Source organism: Polyodon spathula, chromosome 20 (genome assembly GCF_017654505.1).
Source record: "Polyodon spathula isolate WHYD16114869_AA chromosome 20, ASM1765450v1, whole genome shotgun sequence".
In the NCBI taxonomy this organism is placed as follows: Eukaryota; Metazoa; Chordata; class Actinopteri; order Acipenseriformes; family Polyodontidae; genus Polyodon; species Polyodon spathula.
In genome coordinates this window covers 16,716,022-16,735,483 of record NC_054553.1, presented here as the reverse complement: position 1 = coordinate 16,735,483, position 19,462 = coordinate 16,716,022, and the positions used below count along the sequence as shown (strand labels likewise).

Here is a 19,462-nt window from a genome sequence, read left to right as displayed (position 1 = left end):
AATACTTTGGTTAACTATCAGGCCTGATTTGGGCCAGCCCTGCCCAATATAAATCTAACTAACTTTGGCCCTTACCATCAGAGTGAAGTTATCATCACATAGTTCCAGAGGCACATCATACCACAATCAAAAGAAATTCCTGAAGAGCTCTGGGAAAAAGTTGTTGATGCCTATCAGTCTGGAAAGGGTTACGAAGCCATTTCTAAGGCTCTGGGGCTCCACCAAAACACAGTCAGAGTCATATTGTCCAAATGGAGAAAGTTTGGGACAGTTGTGAATCTTCCCAGGAGTGGCCATCCTGCCAAAATCTGTCCAAGAGCAAGGCATAAAATCATCCAGGAAGTCACAAAGAACCCTAGAACAACATCCAGGGATCTGCAGGCTTCTCTCGCCTTGGCTAAGGTCAATGTTTATGACTCCATCATCAGAAAGACACTGAGCAAAAATGGGGTTAATGGCAGAATGGCAAGGCAGAAACTACTGCTCACTAAGAAGAACATGAATGCTCATCTCAAGTTTGCCAAAAAGCACCTGGATGATCCTCAAGAGTTCTGGAACAATGTTCTATGGACAGAAGAGTCAAATGTGGAACTTTTTGGCCAACATGGGCCCTGTTATGTCTGGCGAAAACCAAACACTGCATTCCACAGTAAGAACCTCATACCAACAGTCAAGCATGGTGGTGGTAGTGTCATGATTTGGAGATGCTTTGCTGCATCAGGACCTGGACGACTTGCCATCATTGAAGGAACCATTAATTCTGCTCTGTATCATAGAATTCTACAGCAGAATGTCAGGCCATCAGTCCGTCAGCTGAAGCTGAAGCTCAGCAGGGTCATGCAGCAAGACGATAATCTGAAACACACATGCAAGTTTACATCAGAATGGTTGAAAACAAGAAATTTAAAGTTTTGGAATGGCCTAGTCAAAGCCCAGACCTAAACTCCATTGAGATGTTGGGGCAGGACCTCAAACGAGCAGTTTATGCTCAAAAACTCACAAATGTTGAAGCAGTTGAAGCAGTTCTGCATGAAGGAATGGGCCAAAATTCTTCCACGGCGCTGTGAGAGACTGATCAATAACTACAGGAAGCATTTGGTTGCAGTTATTGCTGCTAAAGGTGGCGTAACAAGTTATTGAGTCTAAGGGGGTGATTACTTTTCCAAGTGGAACATTGGGTGCTGTATAACTTTCTTTAATAAAAAAATGAAATAAGTATCAAAATTTTGTATTCAGCCCCCTTGGACTTTTCCACATTTTACTGTGTTACAACATGGAATCAAAATGGATTTAATTAGGGGTTTTTGCCACTGATCAACACAAAAAAAGTCCATAATGTCAAAATGAAAAATAAAACCTACAAATTGTTCTAAATTAATTACAAATATAAAATAGAAAATAATTGATTGCATAAATATTCGCCCCCTTTGATATGACACACCTAAATAAGCTCTGGTGCAACCAATTGTATTTAGAAGTCACATAATTAGTTGAATGGAGTCCATCCGTGAGCAATTAAGGTGTTTCACATGATTTCAGGTTAGATGCACCTGACTCTGGGAGGTCCCACAGTTGGTTAGTACATTTCCTAACAAAAACTACATCATGAAGACAAAGTAACATTCAAAGCAAATCCGGAATTAGGTTCTTCAAAAGCACCAATCAGGGGTAGGATATAAGAACATTTCCAAGGCATTGAATATCCCCCGGAGCACAGTAAAATCCATTATTAAGAAATGGAGAGAATATGGCACAACTGTGACTTTGTCTAGAACAGGCCATCCTCAAAAACTGAATATCCGGGCAAGAAGGGCACTAGTCAGGGAGGCCACCAAGAGGCCTATGGCAACTCTGAAGGAGCACGAATATTCCCCGGAGCACGGTCAAGACGATTTTTAAGAAGTGGAAGGTGTATGGCACCACTGAGACCCTGCCTAGATCAGGCCATCCCTCCAAACTGGATGACCGAGTAAGGAGACTGATCAGAGAGGCTACCAAGAGGCCAATGGCAACTTTGCAAGAGCTACGGGCTTTTAATAATCGTCTTGAACGTGCTCCAAGGGATATTCAAGGCCCTTCACATTTTTTTTTATACCCATCCCCTGTTCTGTGCCTTTCAACAACTTTGTCCCGGAATTCTTTTGAAAGCGCCATGGTGCTCATGGTTAAGTCTTTGCTTTGAAATGCATTACCCAGCAGAGGGAACCTACAGGAACTGCTGAATTTATCCTGAAATCATGTGAATCTGTAAAATTTAACACAGATGGAGGCCATTTAATTTGGTGTGTGATTTTGAAGGCGATTGGTTAAGAGCTAATTTAGGACTGCTATTACAAGGGGGGTGGACACTTACCCAACCAAGCTGTTTCAGTTTTTATTTTTAATTAATGTTCTACTAATTTCTAGAATATTTTTTCACTTGGAAGTTGTGGGGTAGGATGTGTAGATCTATATATTATAATATATATATATGCATTTTAATTCCAGGCTATAAGGCAACAAAAGGTGAACATTTTAAAAGGGGGTGTAGACTTTCTATAGACATTTTGTGTGTGTGTGTGTGTGTGTGTGTGTGTGTGTGTGTGTGTGTGTGTGCGTGTGTGTGCGTGTGTATACAGCTCTGGAAAAAATTAAGAGACCACTGCAAATTTTTCTTAAATCAGCATCTCTACATGTATGGCAGCCATTCCATTCCAGTGTCTGTTGAATTCCAACACAGGCACACCTCATTCTACTGAATGAGGTACTGATTAGGGGATCACCTGAACCAAATCTTATTTAACGAGGAAAAGTATAAAAACCACTCCTGTGGTCATCACTATCCTCTTGCAATAGGACCAGCTGGATGGCAAAACAGTGCTAGTAGTACCTCAAAAGTAATTGGAATAAAAAAATAACTACTGACCATGCCCAAAGAGTTGAAAAGGAAAGTTTTGAGTGAGGAAAAGAAGGGTTCAATTCTGGCTTTACTGGCAGAGGGATACAGTGAGTGTCGGGTTGCTTCCATCCTTAAAATTTCAAAGACGGCGGTTCATAAGAACAAGGTCAAGCAGCACACATTGGGGACAACAAAGCTACAGACCGGCAGAGGGCAAAAACGACTCTCCACTGACCGGGATGACCGCCAACTCATTCGAATGTCACTCAGCAACCATAGGATGACATCAAGAGACCTACAAAAAGAATGGCAAACGGCAGCCGGGGTGAAGTGCACGGCGAGGACGGTTCAAAACAGGCTCCTAGGGGCAGGGCTGAAGTCGTGCAAAGCTAGAAAAAAGCCCTTCATCAATGAGAAGCAAAGAACAGCCAGGCTGAGGTTTGCAAAAGACCATAAGGATTGGACCGCAGAGGACTGGAGTACGGTCATCTTCTCTGATGAGTCCAATTTTCAGCTTTGCCCAACACCTGGTCGTCTAATGGTTAGACTGAGACCTGGAGAGGCCTACAAGCCACAGTGTCTCGCACCCAATGTGAAATGTGGCGGAGAATCGGTGATGATCTGGGGGTGCTTCAGCAAGGCTGGAATCGGGCAGATTCGTCTTTGTGAAGGACGCATGAATCAAGACAAGTACAAGGTTGTCCTGGAAGAAAACTTGCTTCCTTCTGCTCTGACAATGTTCCCCAACTCTGAGGATTGGTTTTTCCAGCAGGACAATGCTCCATGCCACACAGCCAGGTCAATCAAGGTGTGGATGGAGGACCACCAGATCAAGACCCTGTCATGGCCAGCCCAATCTCCAGACCTGAACCCCATTGAAAACCTCTGCAATGTGATCAAGAGGAAGATGGATGGTCACACGCCATCAAACAAAGCCGAGCTGCTTGAATTTTTGCGCCAGGAGTGGCATAAAGTCACCCAACATCAATGTGAAAGACTGGTGGACAGCATGTCAAGACGCATGAAAACTGTGATTGAAAATTAGGATTATTCCACCAAATATTGATTTCTGAACTCTAAAACATTAGTATTGTGTTGTTTAAAAATGAATATGAACTTATTTTCTTTGCTTTATTCGAGGTCTGACAACAATGCATCTTTTTTGTTATTTTGACCAGTTGTCATTTTCTGCAAATAAATGCTCTAAATGACAATATTTTTATTTGGAATTTGGGAGAAATGTTGTCAGTAGTTTATAGAATAAAACAAAAATGTTCATTTTACCCAAACACATACCTATAAATAGTAAAACCAGAGAAATTGATCATTTTGCAGTGGTCTCTTAATTTTTTCCAGAGCTGTGTGTGTGTGTGTGTGTGTGTGTGTGTATGTATGTATGTATGTATGTATGTGTGTGTGTGTATATATATACACACACACACACACACACACATATATATATATATATATATATATAGTTATATATATAGATATATATATATATATATATATATATATATATATATATATATATAGTCCTGCTCAGGATTGTGCTGTTGTTTAATGCAGCCTTGCTGTTCCAAATTACATTACAAGGGTCTTTGGGTCCCGCCACTCACCATGTGTTCTCCTGTTAAATCCTGAACAACTTTTATTTGGTCAAAGTCAAAAGGCCCTTTAAAGCCATGAGCTGCCTTGAACTTGACAGGCCTTGTGTATGGCATTCCCTCATCATCACTCGAGGAGGGGTCATCCTGATCAGTGTGGAACACTGTGGAGAAACACAACACAGCACTGATTCAGCTGAGTGCAGGGCAGAGAGTGGGATCACTCATTGCAATGCTCAGCACACATCATTTAGTTTCAAGTGAACTGAGAAACACTCTGGAACCAGCAGTGCTTGAAGCCCCACAGAATATGAAAGACTGGAGAGTAAACCAGCAATTCAGTGACGTGAGTATTCCGCCATGAGTGTAAATATAAAATGAGACCTATCAGTATTATGAATGTATCACCACGACCTTCCATATCCACGATATGCACATGTGCAAACATAAGCTTGCCACACAGACAGCTAATGCATGACCTGAGGAAGTTTCATCCCAATTGACTAAGCACTTATCTAGATAAATATCAGTGTGACAAACAGACACTAGGGCAGACAGCCTCCACATACCACCCGATTCTGATTCAATATCATGAACCCCTTTCACACTGGCATACTCTACCCGAGTCAGAACCTACCCGGGTCAAGACCAGGTGTCATGCAAGTCGGGTATGCGATTTCACGCTGCTTTTGATAAAGCAGGGTTGACCTGGGTAAATGACGCAAGTGCACAATGCACATATCAATGCCCTGGAAGCAGCTTGTTACTGATGCCTCCATCCAAGCTTCTCCGGATTGAACCGTCAGCCGAAATGTTGATCAGAGCAAATGTTTCTACATCTCTGTATCAATCTGGCTCATGGTGTGTCTCAATCAACACAAATATGGCTAAACAGAATAAGCAGAAATGTTCCTTGCGGAAGTGAAACTTTCATGCAGGCGTGGCTGTTTGTTATTGCGTCGGCTCACGAACGGCCGTCAAGCATTTTGCCTTGTTCAACCCGGGTCAAAGCGTCTCAACCCACATCCTGAGATGGGTCACTGGGACCCAAGTTAACCTGGGTACGACACAGGTATGTGGTTTCACACTACACAGGATTGTGACCTGGGTAGCCAAAACCCAGGTCCGGACCCAGGTAGGCGTGCCAGTGTGAAAGAGGTTCAGGTTTAAAAAGAGTCCTTTAGCTGCAGTAGTTTTTCAATCCGCTACAGTGCGGAATGTTTTATTTTTCAGAACCCTGCTACTCAGTCTTTAAGCCAAACTGCAGGAATGATCTGAAAGTGCTGCCTGTTCATACCTTCATCTCGGACACTTTTCACCTTGTTAACAGCCTTTTCACCATACTCTTCAGCAAGATGTTTGGCCCTCTTCACAGATTTACCCAAAAACTTCTTAAACTGTGTACTAGAATTGGAAAAAAATAAACAGTTCAGGTTTTTGCTAAAAAAAAAAAAAAAAAAAAAACAGAACAGTGTTAAGTAATATAAAACTATGACAAGCTATGAACCACATTAAAATATGTTTGGCAATGTTATGAGTAGCAAGGGTTCAGCATTATGGGTCAGTTGTAGCTATATGTCCCTATTGTACCTTCAAAAACAATAATATTGAAATTCTTACGTTTTCTGTTTTAGTTTTCCCCCATCAGTGTCAGCTGACTGTGACTTATCTTCATCATCTGACTGTGCTGCATCGTTACTGTGAAGAAGAAAAAAAAAAACATTCAGCCGTTGTTCAGCCAGAGTGCGATTTTTATGCACGCAAGAGGAACGTCACGACAGCATCAGGTAAAAACAGATTCCCAAGGGTAGTGTGAGATAGCAGGGAGGGGGTTAAAATCCTTCCCTGCTAAAAACATGTGGGAATGCACGTTTGGGTGAATGGGCTAAAGGTTTTTAATTGTTTTATTGTTTAGTTATCCCCTGCACCTGGTGGTAATTGTAAATTAGAGCCAGGTGAAGGGTATTTAAGAGAGGCAGCCAGTCTGCTCAAGGCTGCTGCTAAGAGAAGAGCCCGACTGTGTGTGTGAGAGCAGTCATATTCAAAGTAAGGTATTGTGTAAAACCTGTGAAAGTTTGTTGTTTTGGGTACCGGTAAACAGCTTAGCTGTCCGGGATAGTAGTTAGGTTCCTGGTGAATGTTTAGTTAGTGCTCCAAATAGGAGCTAGGTGTTTGTTTTGTGTCTATTTCATGTTTATTAAAAATGCATGTGAGCACTGTTTCAGTTCAATCCTGTGTGTTGGGTCGTGACTTAGAAGGGAGAAGAACCCGTAAGAGCCTGTGTGGCGAGCCAAAAGGTGACAGTAGGTATATTCAGTACACTGAGCTTATTACATATCCACTGGGGCTAATCTAGTACATATTAACCTTGAAAGGGTAAAACTGTTATGCAATACGAGTCTTATTTCCATCCCTCTACTGCATTGCATGATAATACAGAACTTACAGCCTCAAGACAGGAGCAGATGGATTAAAGTACTAATACCATTATTTGTTTAACCAGTAGTTTTTGATGCCCAGCCTGCTTTTTCTAACTAAGGAGGCAAAGCAATAACCACAGGCAAGTGAGGACAGCAATCTTCTGATTCCAGCTCTGCATGTCTGCTGAGAATATTTACAAATGCACATTTTGCTTTTCCAGTTGGATTACACTGATGGCAATGCTATTATTGAAAGATGTTTTTCCCGAACTTGGTCATCCAGTTCCATTGTGTCTAGATCCCTATAACTAGGGGTCTACTTAAATCGCGGTAAATTTACGTATTTTTCACGGGTAGGTTGCGGAATAAAATTAGGATTTCACGGACATTTCGAGGACCTGTTTAAACATTAAATAAACCCAAGCAGACAGTATTTCAGAACATTATAAAGCCCAAAAAAATAGTGGTACTTGCTTCCTTACTAAAACAGTGTGCTGTCATTTGTTAACATTGCACATTCTGCATCCACTGAATTGGTGTTAAGGCAAAGCTTTGCCAAGTTATACAGACGTGGAACTCGATTAGAAACGGCCCCAAAATTCGGTTACCAAAGGGCATCTGGCATGCTTTAATAAAGCACGTTTGTTGTGTTATTTGTCCCATCCAATAATTTATTTTATTAGTACTGTACCGAGTCAAAACAAAGAAAACGTAGCTATTCGAGTCTAAAATATTCCAACTGCGAAAAAAGTAATCAGCAGGTTGAAGTGAGGTGGCAGTGCTAGATTGTTTTAGTAATGATTTAACTTGCAGACAGGAATACTTTTTGTCTGGGCTGACTTTCCAGTTTGGTTTCTGAAAGTTGTTTATTTTACATTCTGTTCAGCAGCCTCTGTAGTAGCTTTTGTTTAATGTGTGATTCTGAAGCTAAACAGCAATCGATCGTATTTTTTTTCAGACACATTGATATGCTAAATAATAACCTCAATCTGCATGTACAGTTTCTTTGGGAAATATCTTGAAACGATCATTAGCCGAAATATACTTAGCTTTTTTGTCGTCCATTTCTACTATTTTACCTCCAGTGCTGAAAACTAGATTTTAGCAACCTAAAGAAAACAATGCTGCAACTTTGTCCCACCCCGTACTGCACATTACAGGTCACAGAAAATCAGTACAGACGCACTGATAGGCGGATTAAAACTTTGTTCTCATTTGAATAGTAAACAACAACGTTAACTGCTTTTGGAGATTATTTTTTTTTTTTTTATGTAAATGTTATTTGTGGACGTTTGTTTATTTGTTTTTTGCTTACGTGCAACGCACACAGGACAGCGTAGAAATAACAGAAGATGCGTAGTTGCGTCTCCTTGCGATGTGCAGTTGTTAATTTAAATTAGGTTTCTTTTTTTTTTCTCCGTACTTGTCCATATGCATTGTCCCCTAAAAGAGGTGAATTTCACGGTGACCCCTCAATTTCACAATTTCTGCAAAATCGCGATTTAGGTAGACCCCTACCTATAACTCATTCCAGACACTCTCTCAACACATCACCTTCTGCTAACCACAACAGGATTTAGTCTAGAGACGCTGTTCCTGTGCACCAGTCCCCACAGATCAGCTAGTTCATGGCCACACACAGTAATTATGACTTTCAAAAGTTTGGGGGGGGGGGGGGTAGTAGTCTGCATTCAAATACATTTTTTAAATTTAGTAGTCGGCAATTGATTTTTTTTATCATTTTCTCTCAATTTTAGAGTAGCCAATTGCAGGCAAGCCCGCAGGTGCCCGGCCAGACTACAGGGGTCGTTGGTGCGCAGTGAGCTGAGGACACCCTAGCCAACCTAAGCCCTCACCCCTCCGGGTGACATGACCCTTTGGACTCTGACTCTCAAACAAGCAAACAGAATGTGACACGAGCAGGAGGACTTGGACTCTCTCAAACAAGCAAGGAGCATGTGACACAAGCAGGAGGACTCGGACTCTCTAAACAAGCAAGGAGCATGTGACACGAGCAGGAGGACTCAGACTCTTACGTCACATATTCCTTTGTTCTCCTCATGATGTGCAATGTCAGCGGATTGATTCCTGTGGGCAGCTTTTCTTCTGCTAAGCTGAGCGGGATCTCTTCCCCGGTGTCCAGGTTTTTGATCATCACACTTGCCAAAATTTCCTGGTGAAAAAAGTAAAAACCAAAAGTTTTTACAGGAGCTTGCCAATGTGTCTCATCCTTTATACAGTATACAGGGATAATACTGTTGGAAATAATGGAAGGCATTAGCCAAAATTTCTAGTGGACTTTCTTCTAGTTTCGATAATCTAAGAGGTTTACAATTAGGTTACCTCGTCAGTGAGCTCACGTCCAGAGTTGGATCTGGGTCTTTGTGGTCCTGAAGCTGCACTCCCATCGGTGGTGGAGGACTGTCCATCAGCTGCCTTGCCATTCTCCTGCAATATGGGAGATGCAGTTTTGTAAATTGCATGGGTATTTAGATGTAGGAGTCTCTCATTTCAGCGTGTGTAAAGAGCCAGACTGCCTCCCTTCTAGGACTGTCAGTTTATGATTAATTTCCTAAACATTTAAACTTTAGGATTTACACATTCAAAATTGAAATTTTAACATATGTACTGAGATGGTGTAACCAATCAGAAAAGCCATCATAAAATCCCTCTATCACTATTTTATGAATGACTGCAACAGGCCTTTGTGCACAAGATTGTATGTCAGGTGCATTTAATAGTACAACATATGGAAATAACTAAGATGAAACAGGAATTAAATTAACTGACACTGTATACTTACTACTATGTAAACACTAAGGCTAATACCTAAATTTGGCCTGCATGTTTACGATAACATTCTAATTGTTTAACAGTTGGTTAACATTTAAATTAATGCATTCTAAACAATGAATGAGTCTCTGAGAGCCCTTTTAAATCAGAATTCCGACTAACCTGAGCTGTGACCACTTTGTCCCCACTGGTTGCGCTGGCCAGATCCAAAGAATGCTGCAGATCTTTGGTGATACATTCAACGGCAGTGTTGGGAGACACAAGACCAATGGATTTAACTGTGTCTGATGGCACTACACCAAAAATAAATTTAAAAAAGGCAAATAAAACACAAAATAGGCACAAACATGGTTCATGAAAGAACATCATAGCAATTGTGAATTTGTATTTCAAATAGTTGTACGACAGATCTCCAGGAAACTACTAATTACCAGTAATGGGGAGCAATTTAAAGTGGTTGTATCTAAAAAAATAACTGCATAAACCGGTTTTCCCTTCACTATACAGGTATAGTTTGAAAGAAACCTGTGTTTCGTGTACTAGTTTTAAACAAATGAGTACAAAGGGAGCACAGTAAGAGATACTGTCCCCACCTTCCAGTGTAGACGGCCGCTGGGACTCCACTTCGAGGTCACTCTTTTTTTTACGTGGGGGAGGGGCAGGTCGAGCAGGCGGAGGGGGTCTTGGTGGGGCGACCCCTGCTGGAGGGGGGGGTCTCACTGGGCCGGGCCTCTTGGTGCTAGCTACAATATCAGGCTCCAATGTTAACTGGCGTGGGGGTTTGGCAGGTGGTGATGTGTCTTCAAAATCATCCACCGTCACATGTTCTAAAATGTCAGCTTTCTTTTGTTCCTTTGACTCCTCTGTTGTTCCCTGTTGCACAGGCACGCTCGAGTTCTCAGTGACCTCCTTCACAAATGCACTGGTGAGATCCAGTGACCTGATCGCATCCGGAGCCTTGGCAGAGGTCTGGGGAACACCCTGGCCCTGCTTCTCTGTCTGGTCACCCAAGATGTTCTGTTCTACAGAGTCCTCGCTCCTTTCACGCCTTTGCTTTTCTGTCGCTAGCGGTTCAGGGAGCTTGTGCAGTAGCTCTGCTGCCACTAATGAAGGTCCTGGAATCTGATCGACAGGTTCTTTCTGAATTGCTGTCAGAAGTGCGTTTTCCGGATCAATCTCCTTCTGGCTTTCCTCAATAATGCTGTCAATAATCTGTCAAGACAAACACAGTATTGTAAGTAGAGCCTGATGAGTTTCAGTGCCTGTGTTCAAATAAGGCAACAATTTATTTTGAATGAGGTGATGATAGTTCAAGAGATACCAGATAGTGTTTGTACAAAAACATGTTAAATACTGCACTCTCACACACAGGATACTTACAAGCAGGATGAATATTTAATGGGATACTGTAAATGTAGGTATTAGAAACTATTGAGGTACGTACTTTGCATATTTCCATGTGTTGCTGCATTCTACCAATGCTACCCCCTCCAACATCAGGATGAGGAACGCACAACCCCCCCACCCCCCACCACCAAGCTGGAATGCAAAAGCATCTAATAGGAATGTGGTCAAGGCAAGAGTGCACATGCAACCTCGCTCAATAGCAGACACTGGAAGTTAAATTATTTACCACAACTGGGGGATACACAGGGAGTGCTGCTACAGGACTGAACAGGTAATAAATAGAATTTAAAAAAGGTTAGCAAACTCCTTTATAGCAGTGCTCAGAGCAAGACAACAAACAAACAGACAGACAGACACTCAATGAAAAGAATCTTGGCAACAGTGCAAATATTTCTGTTATTGCTTATCTTCAAAAGGGACTTTAACGCTGAATTTGGTCCCTGTGGCACCAGTAATACCTATTCATTGCCTTTTCATTTTATTGTTAGATTTATTCTACTTGCACAGTGGCCAACAGAGATACCATTGTACTAATTCATGTATAATTGCTTTATAATTGTTCAGGACAAGGACAAAAGTAGATGCAACAAACTAAAGTCCTAACAGCTCAACAATTACTATGAATTACATAGCTCCATTAAACAATTAATCAGTAATAATAAAGAAAACTACTTCCAGGTAAACATAACATAGTGGAGTTTTTAGAAAACACAAAAAAAACATAAAAATGTTTACAAACGAGAGGAGGCCATTCGGCCCATCTTGCTCGTTTGGTTGTTAGTAGCTTATTGATCCCAGAATCTCATCAAGCAGCTTCTTGAAGGATCCCAGGGTGTCAGCATCAACAACATTACTGGGGAGTTGATTCCAGACCCTCACAATTCTCTGTGTAAAAAGTGTCTCCTATTTTCTGTTCCGAATCCCCCTTTGTCTAATCTCCATTTGTGACCCCTGATCCTTGTTTCTTTTTTCTGGTCAAAAAAGTCCCTTGGGTCGAAATTGTCAATACCTTTTAGTATTTTGAATGCTCGAATCAGGTCACCGCATAGTCTTCTTTGTTCAGGACTGAATAGATTCAATTATTTTAGACTGTCTGCATATGACATACCTTTTAAACCCAGAATAACTCTTCTTTGCACTCTTTCTACAGCAGCAATATCCTTTTTGTAGCGAGGTGACCAGAACTGAACACAATATTCAAGATAAGGTCTTACTAATGCATTGTAAAGTTTTAACATTACTTCCCTTGATTTAAATTCAACACTTTTCACAATGTATCCGAGCATCTTGTTGGTCTTTTTTTATAGCTTCCCCAAATTGTCTAGATGAAGACATTTCTGAGTCAACAAAAACTCCTAGGTCTTTTTCATAGATTCCTTCTCCAATTTCAATATCTCCCATATGATATTTATAATGCACATTTTTACTGCCTGCGTGCAGTACCTTACACTTTTCTCTATTAAAAGTCATTTGTCATGTGTCTGCCCAGTTCTGAATCTTGTTAGATCATTTTGAACGACCTTTGCTGCAGCAACAGTGTTTGCCACTCCTCCTATTTTTGTATCGTCTGCGAACTTAACAAGTTTGTGTACTATACCAGAATCTAAATCATTACTGTAGATTAGGAATAGCAGACTACCTAATACTGATCCTTGTTGTACTCCACTGGTTACCACACTCCATTCTGAGGTTTCTCCTCTAATCAGTACTTTCTGTTTTCTACATGTTAAACAGTATTGTACATACTGTGTCATAACATTACATTAACTACACATACAGCAGTTTCACTACAGGCACACAGATCAAATGCACATTTCATTGGAACAATTTAAACAGCCAGCAAGAGTTCAGCAACAGACCTCAATGGGATCCTCTGGGTTCAGTTCCTGCACCGCAGACACCTGTCCTGCATCCTGAGCACTGCTCGCTGCTGGGGGTTCCTATTAAATCAACAGCAAACAGCCTCATTAGGGAGAACATACACTACAAACATTATAGCACTATCATTTGCAATGAAGCAGGGGTTCGAAACTGGGGGGCATACGGCCCTTTAGGGGACCTGAGGAAGTTTCAAGGGGTCCTCCACGTATGATGTAATAGATCCATTTCAACAGGACATTACAAAGCAGAGGAAAAATCATTGGAAACACACAATAAATACCAGATATGGATACATTTTAATTAGAACATCAGCATCAGCATCAAAACATCAAAACCCAGAGAATAACATCCCTAAAGCAGACAAATCTAATCTAAATGTAAAACTAAATGGCCAAAATGGTTTAATAGATCAATTAAAAAAAATATTCAGCGAAAAAAGGCACTTTACAGAGCATTAAAAAAGGACCAAAAAGAAAGTACAGAGAAAGAGTACACAGAACTGCAAATGCAAGTCAAAAAGGAAGTTAGAAAGGCCAAGAGAGAAATAAAAATGAACATTGCTAAGGGGGCTAAAACCAATTCCAAAATGTTTTTCCAATATTACAACAGCAAGAGAACATTCAAAGAGGAGGTTAAATGTTTAAGAGATACAAATGGCAAAATCGTAGATGAAGAAAAAAAAAAGCAAATATATTAAATGATTACTTTTCACAAGTTTTTACAAAGGAAGATACGGACAACATGCCCCACATGTCATCCAGTTCCTATCCAGTTTTAAATAACTTTAGCATAACTGAGGCAGAAGAGACTAGAGCTCTTAAAATAAACAAATCCCCTGGGCCGGATGAGATCCTCCCAGTAGTACTCAAAGAAATGAAAGAAGTAATTTACAAACCGCTAACCAAGATCATGCAGCAGTCTCTTGACACAGGGGTGGTACCAACAGACTGGAAAATTGCAAACGTAATACCGATCCACAAAAAGGGAAACAAAACTGAACCAGGTAACTACAGACCAGTAAGCCTGACTTCTATTATATGCAAACTTATGGAAACTATAATAAGATCCAAAATGGAAAATTACCTATATGGTAACAGGGTCCTGGGAGACAGTCAACATGGTTTTAGGAAAGGGAGATCGTGTCTAACTAACTTGCTTGATTTTTTTGAGGATGCAACATCGATAATGGATAATTGCAAAGCATATGACATGGTTTATTTAGATTTCCAGAAAGCTTTTGACAAAGTCCCGCACAAAAGATTAATTCTCAAACTGAACGCAGTTGGAATTCAAGGAAACACATGTACATGGATTAGGGAGTGGTTAACATGTAGAAAACAGAAAGTACTGATTAGAGGAAAATCCTCAGAATGGAGTGTGGTAACCAGTGGTGTACCACAGGGATCAGTATTAGGTCCTCTGCTATGCTTAATCTACATTAATGATTTAGATTCTGGTATAGTAAGCAAACTTTTTAAATTTGCAGACGACACAAAAGTAGGAGGAGTGGCAAACACTGTTGCAGCAGCAAAGGTCATTCAAAATGATCTAGACAAGATTCAAAACTGGGCAGACACATGGCAAATGACACTTAATAGAGAAAAGTGTAAGGTACTGCACGCAGGAAATAAAAATGTACATTAGAAATATCATATGGGAGATACTGAAATTGGAGAAGGAATCTATGAAAAAGACCTAGGAGTTTTTGTTGACTCAGAAATGTCTTCATCTAGACAATGTGGGGAAGATATAAAAAAGGCTAACAAGATGCTCGGATACATTGTGAAAAGTGTTGATAAATCAAGGGAAGTAATGTTAAAACTGTGCAATGCACTAGAAAGACCTCATCTTGAATATTGTGTTCAGTTCTGGTCACCTCGCTATAAAAAAGATATTGATGCTCTAGTGCAAAGAAGAGCGACCAGAATTATTCCAGGCTTAAAAGGCATGTCATATGCAGACAGGCTAAAAGAACTGAATCTGTTCAGTCTTGAACAGACAGAAGCAAACAAAATTAACACTCACGGTAATTAATTACTTCCGTTTCCCAAATGGGTCCTTTCAATAACTATAACGAAGGAACAGATTACATTTTCACATCTCCTGTTATACCCTTAGTCACGTCCACTGCAATAGCTAGTTCAATCACGTCTCCTTCAATTCACGACTGACACCGCATCAGGGCGATGACTTTGTGACTTGTGACTCTACTACCAGTCTGACACTACATCCTGCGAGTTCCTACATCCTTCTATGGCTGAAAAACACTTTAAAAAGGGAGGTTTTCAAGTACACTGCAATATAGTGATTTGCAACTGTCTAAGACAAGCTGTGAAATGGGAACCAACCAGCTAGATACTTGTGCTTCTGGATTTATTATCTGCATATCCTACAGATATGCTGTATAATGCACAATGCTGTTTGTGAATCTTTTTTCTTCTTATAATTCAGTCTTTGCAGGAATCAATCCAGAAACACTAGGACCAGTTACAGACTACCTTTCTGATACCATATCCATTTAAATTGAGTTCTTAACCCTTCTGTTGCTGAAAAACATTTTATAAAGCTGCTATTTACAAGTATAGCGCAAGAGTGCATTTTCGTCCATCTAAGACAAGCTGCTCCATGGGAACCAAATGAGCCAGACACTTGTGCTTATGGATTCATTTTCTGTAAGTCCTACAGGTGTACCAATTGTACCAAACCGTCTTAGCTAAAGAAAATGAGTTCCTTCGAGTTCATAAGATCCACGACCGCCATTTGCCGAGCCTCACTCGATGGTGTTTTTATAATGGGATTTGCCATAGGGAGGGGGTGGTCTCTTATCGTACCATTATCTCCATGACCCCTGGGCTAACAAACTCAGAAGGGCACTCTTTCCATGCACAAGAGTCTTCGCTTAAGAAAAGACACCCCACCGCCAAATGGCGAACATTAGCCCGAAACATTTATGTTCATAAAACGTGACTGTTTTTGAATGGGATTTGCCATAGACACTTTTCAGGGTTCTGGGGGTTCCCGAGACTTGAAATTCGGTATTCGGCCCCTGTCGATCCCTCCAAGCAATGTGTCCCTGGCTGGAAAGGACCCCAATTTAGACTTGTCTTGCAAACGAGCTCAAAAGCTACTGAAAATCCAACCTTGACACGCCATTATGCTGAAAATGTGAAAATTTGTTGAAAATGTAGCATTTGAAAATGGGTGACTCCCTGTGAAAGAGGGCCCCCAGACATGACCCTAGAAGTTCAACCCGGGTTCTTGGCCCCAAGATCATGAAGATATGACCCCGAGAATGGACGTTTTTTGGACATTTTTGACATGGCGTATCTCTGGCTCTGTGGGGGTTAGGAACTAAAAATACTGTTTTCAATACATCTCAAAATGCATTTTAGATATCTCATTTAAAGCTCCATTTAGAGATATATGTAAATCAATAGCTCAATGTATTTCAGATATCTTAATTATTTAGAGATATCTTTCAATATTCAGAGATATCTCTAAGTGAATTTGAGATATCTCTAAATGATAATTCAGCTTGCCATACATACCACACCATCCTTTTAAACATACTGTATTTTTTTGCAGCACCAAAAAGTACAGACACACACACACACACGAGATGGTAACTGCAGTAGAATATTCCAGTTCTGGAACATGCTGTAGGCTTTTTCAGGAACAATCCCACTAGTTTAAAACACAAACTGTAAACTAGTAGACCTGCTTAGAGTTATGGCGATCCCTTTGTATAAATGTTTTTGCTGCTTTGCTTCACTTGTAGTTTTTCCAATAGTTGAACTGGTTGCTGTAAACCAAAGTTATCACAGCTAAAGGATGGTTTATATTTCTGACTGCAACCCAATTTTTGGTCTCAGTCAGTGGTCCCCGATGGTTGGAATGATATTATCCATGCTGCCTCGAGCTGCATCGTTTTAAAAAAAGCTGTACAGTCTTTTTTGTGTGTGCCACAGCAAAACACACAGGATTGGACGATGTTGAAAAAAATTATTAAAATAATTTCAAACACGCCTCTAAACTGAATGAAATTAAAGTGCAAACGAACCTTTGCTAAAATGAATACCGGTGCTTACGTAGGCTACGATGTGCAGCAACCACTTGTATAACAATAACACTAGAGTTGCTAGCAACTATAAAGGCTTCCAAAGAAAACATGGTTCAATCATCACAAATAATCGCCGATACAGCTCGCTACATTTCCTATAATTAGTTAATGGGCTACTTAAGTTGTATCATAATCTTACGCTGGAGTTTAAGTGCACTGATCTGTGTTAGATACAGCTGAGGAGCTATAGGCACCATAGCAGAGGACAAAATCTTTGAATATTTTGTGCAAATCCAACCGTCCAATTGATTTTCTTTCAACGTTTTTTTTTTTTTTTTTAATAGGCCATTCGTGCACTATCTGCTGACATTGTCAGATCTCAATCTAAAGTTGTTTTTGTCGACAAAAATTTTTTTTGAAAAATTGTCCAATATTTTCACAAGATCCAGCCTAGTGGCCAAACTGTGAAGTTTTTCCACTCAGGGACACCAGACTGGTTGTCCACACATAGGCATCTACTTATGTATGCGTTTTCATGACTCTGCGACAAACTTTTGGCGGAAGAATAATAATAATAATAATAACTAGAACTGCCAGGCAGTTTTACGGCTCACAAGCCCCAGTATCAGTACCCATCTAAGCGTGTTTAGTTCTCAATATGCCAAGTATAAAATTTCAACAGTTCCACAGAAGATTTTGAAAGTTTTTTTTTTTTCCAAAAATACACCAGGTGGCAAAAAGTAAAACCACTGTTTAATGCACAAATGCCATTTTTGAAAATGTAAATTTTACCGACAAATTTTAATTTTGAGTTAATCAAGTGAACCATTTTTAAACTGAAGCAGTTTTAAATATAAAAATAAAATGTAGGAGTGGCAGCTATATTGTTTCACGAAACATAACCCTTAACATATTTGTATTCCGTTCACACCGGAACGATGACTATCAAGTTTGAAGTCTGTTGGTCAGGCAGTTTTCAAATAAAAGCAGTCTGCTGTTAAGGGTGCGTTTCGGTGAAATTTGCGGCAGCCATTTTACTACTGAATTGTATCACAGCAGCTTCTACTTTGCAAGCAGGTTTGGATGGTGATAATATCTGCCAAGTGTCAGATCAATCACTTCAACGGTGCCAAAGAAGAACATTTTAGGAGGTTTCAAGAAGAAATGCGTCACACGGCCATTTCAGTTTAACACCAGTTTCTTAAAAGTCAGTTGTATTTCTACAGTGTAAAGGATGATGCTTGTGAAATTTCGAGTTAGTCAAGTAAATCGTTTGTCAACAGAGGCGGTTTTAAATTTCGGATGTAAACGTACACCTGGCGGCCATCTTTTTTTTTTTATACAGTACTGTGCAAAAGTTTTAGGCAGGTGTAAAAAAATGCTGTAAAGTAAGAATGCTTTCAAAAATAGACATGTTAATAGTTTATATTTATCAATTAACAACATGCAAAGTGAGTGAACAGAAGAAAAATTTACATCAAATCAATATTTGGCGTGACCACCGTTTGCCTTCAAAACAGCATCAATTCTTCTAGGTACACTTGCACACAGTTTTTGAAGGAACTTGCAGGTAGATTGGCCCAAACATCTTGGAGAACTAACCACAGCTGTTCTGTGAATTTAGGCAGCCTCAGTTGCTTCTCTCTCTTCATGTAATCCCAGACAGACTCGATGATGTTGAGATCAGGGCTCTGTGGGGGCCATACCATCACTTCCAGGACTTATTGTTCTTCTTTATGCTGAAGATAGTTCTTAATGACTTTTGCTGTATGTTTGGGGCCAATCAGATGCCTCCCTGATGGGGATATTGCATGATAGATAAGTATCTGCCCGTACTTCTCTGCATTGAGGAGACCATTAATTCTGACCAAATCCCCAACTCCATTTGCAGAAATGCAGCCCCAAACTTGCAAGGAACCTCCACCATGCTTCACTGTTGCCTGCAGACACTCATTCGTGTACCGCTCTCCAGCCCTTCGGCGAACAAACTGCCTTCTGCTACAGCCAAATATTTCGAAAAAATTTTGACTCATCATTCCAGAGCACCTGCTGCCATTTTTCTGCACCCCTGTTCCTGTGTTTTCGTGCATAGTTGAGTCGCTTGGCCTTGTTTTCACATCAGAGGTATGGCTTTTTGGCCGCAAGTCTTCTATGAAGGTCACTTCTGACCAGACTTCTCCAGACAGTAGATGGGTGTACCAGGGTCCCATTGTTTTCTGCCAATTCTGAGCTGATGGCACTGCTGGACATCTTCTGATTGTGAAGGGAAGTAAGCATGATGTGTCTTTCATCTGCTGCAGTAAGTTTCCTTGGTCGACCACTGCGTCTATGGTCCTCAACGTTGCCCGTTTCTTTGTGCTGCTTCAAAAGAGCTTGGACAGCACATCTGGAAACCCGTCTGCCTTGAAATTTCTGC

The 19,462-nt window shown here is 40.5% G+C and overlaps 1 protein-coding gene across 1 annotated transcript in view; it reads right to left on the bottom strand.

The window, feature by feature from the left end:
* Positions 1 to 19,462, bottom strand: part of LOC121295566 (WD repeat-containing protein 44-like) — a 71,028-nt gene that overhangs the window by 26,901 nt on the left and 24,665 nt on the right. Inside the window, exons 3-10 of the mRNA XM_041220349.1 lie at positions 12,965 to 13,045; positions 10,292 to 10,910; positions 9,861 to 9,991; positions 9,249 to 9,353; positions 8,942 to 9,078; positions 6,106 to 6,183; positions 5,783 to 5,889; positions 4,498 to 4,649 (exon numbers count right to left, since the gene is read on the bottom strand). Coding sequence (XP_041076283.1) covers positions 4,498 to 4,649; positions 5,783 to 5,889; positions 6,106 to 6,183; positions 8,942 to 9,078; positions 9,249 to 9,353; positions 9,861 to 9,991; positions 10,292 to 10,910; positions 12,965 to 13,045 — 1,410 coding nt within the window. The remainder of the gene's footprint in view (positions 1 to 4,497; positions 4,650 to 5,782; positions 5,890 to 6,105; positions 6,184 to 8,941; positions 9,079 to 9,248; positions 9,354 to 9,860; positions 9,992 to 10,291; positions 10,911 to 12,964; positions 13,046 to 19,462) is intronic.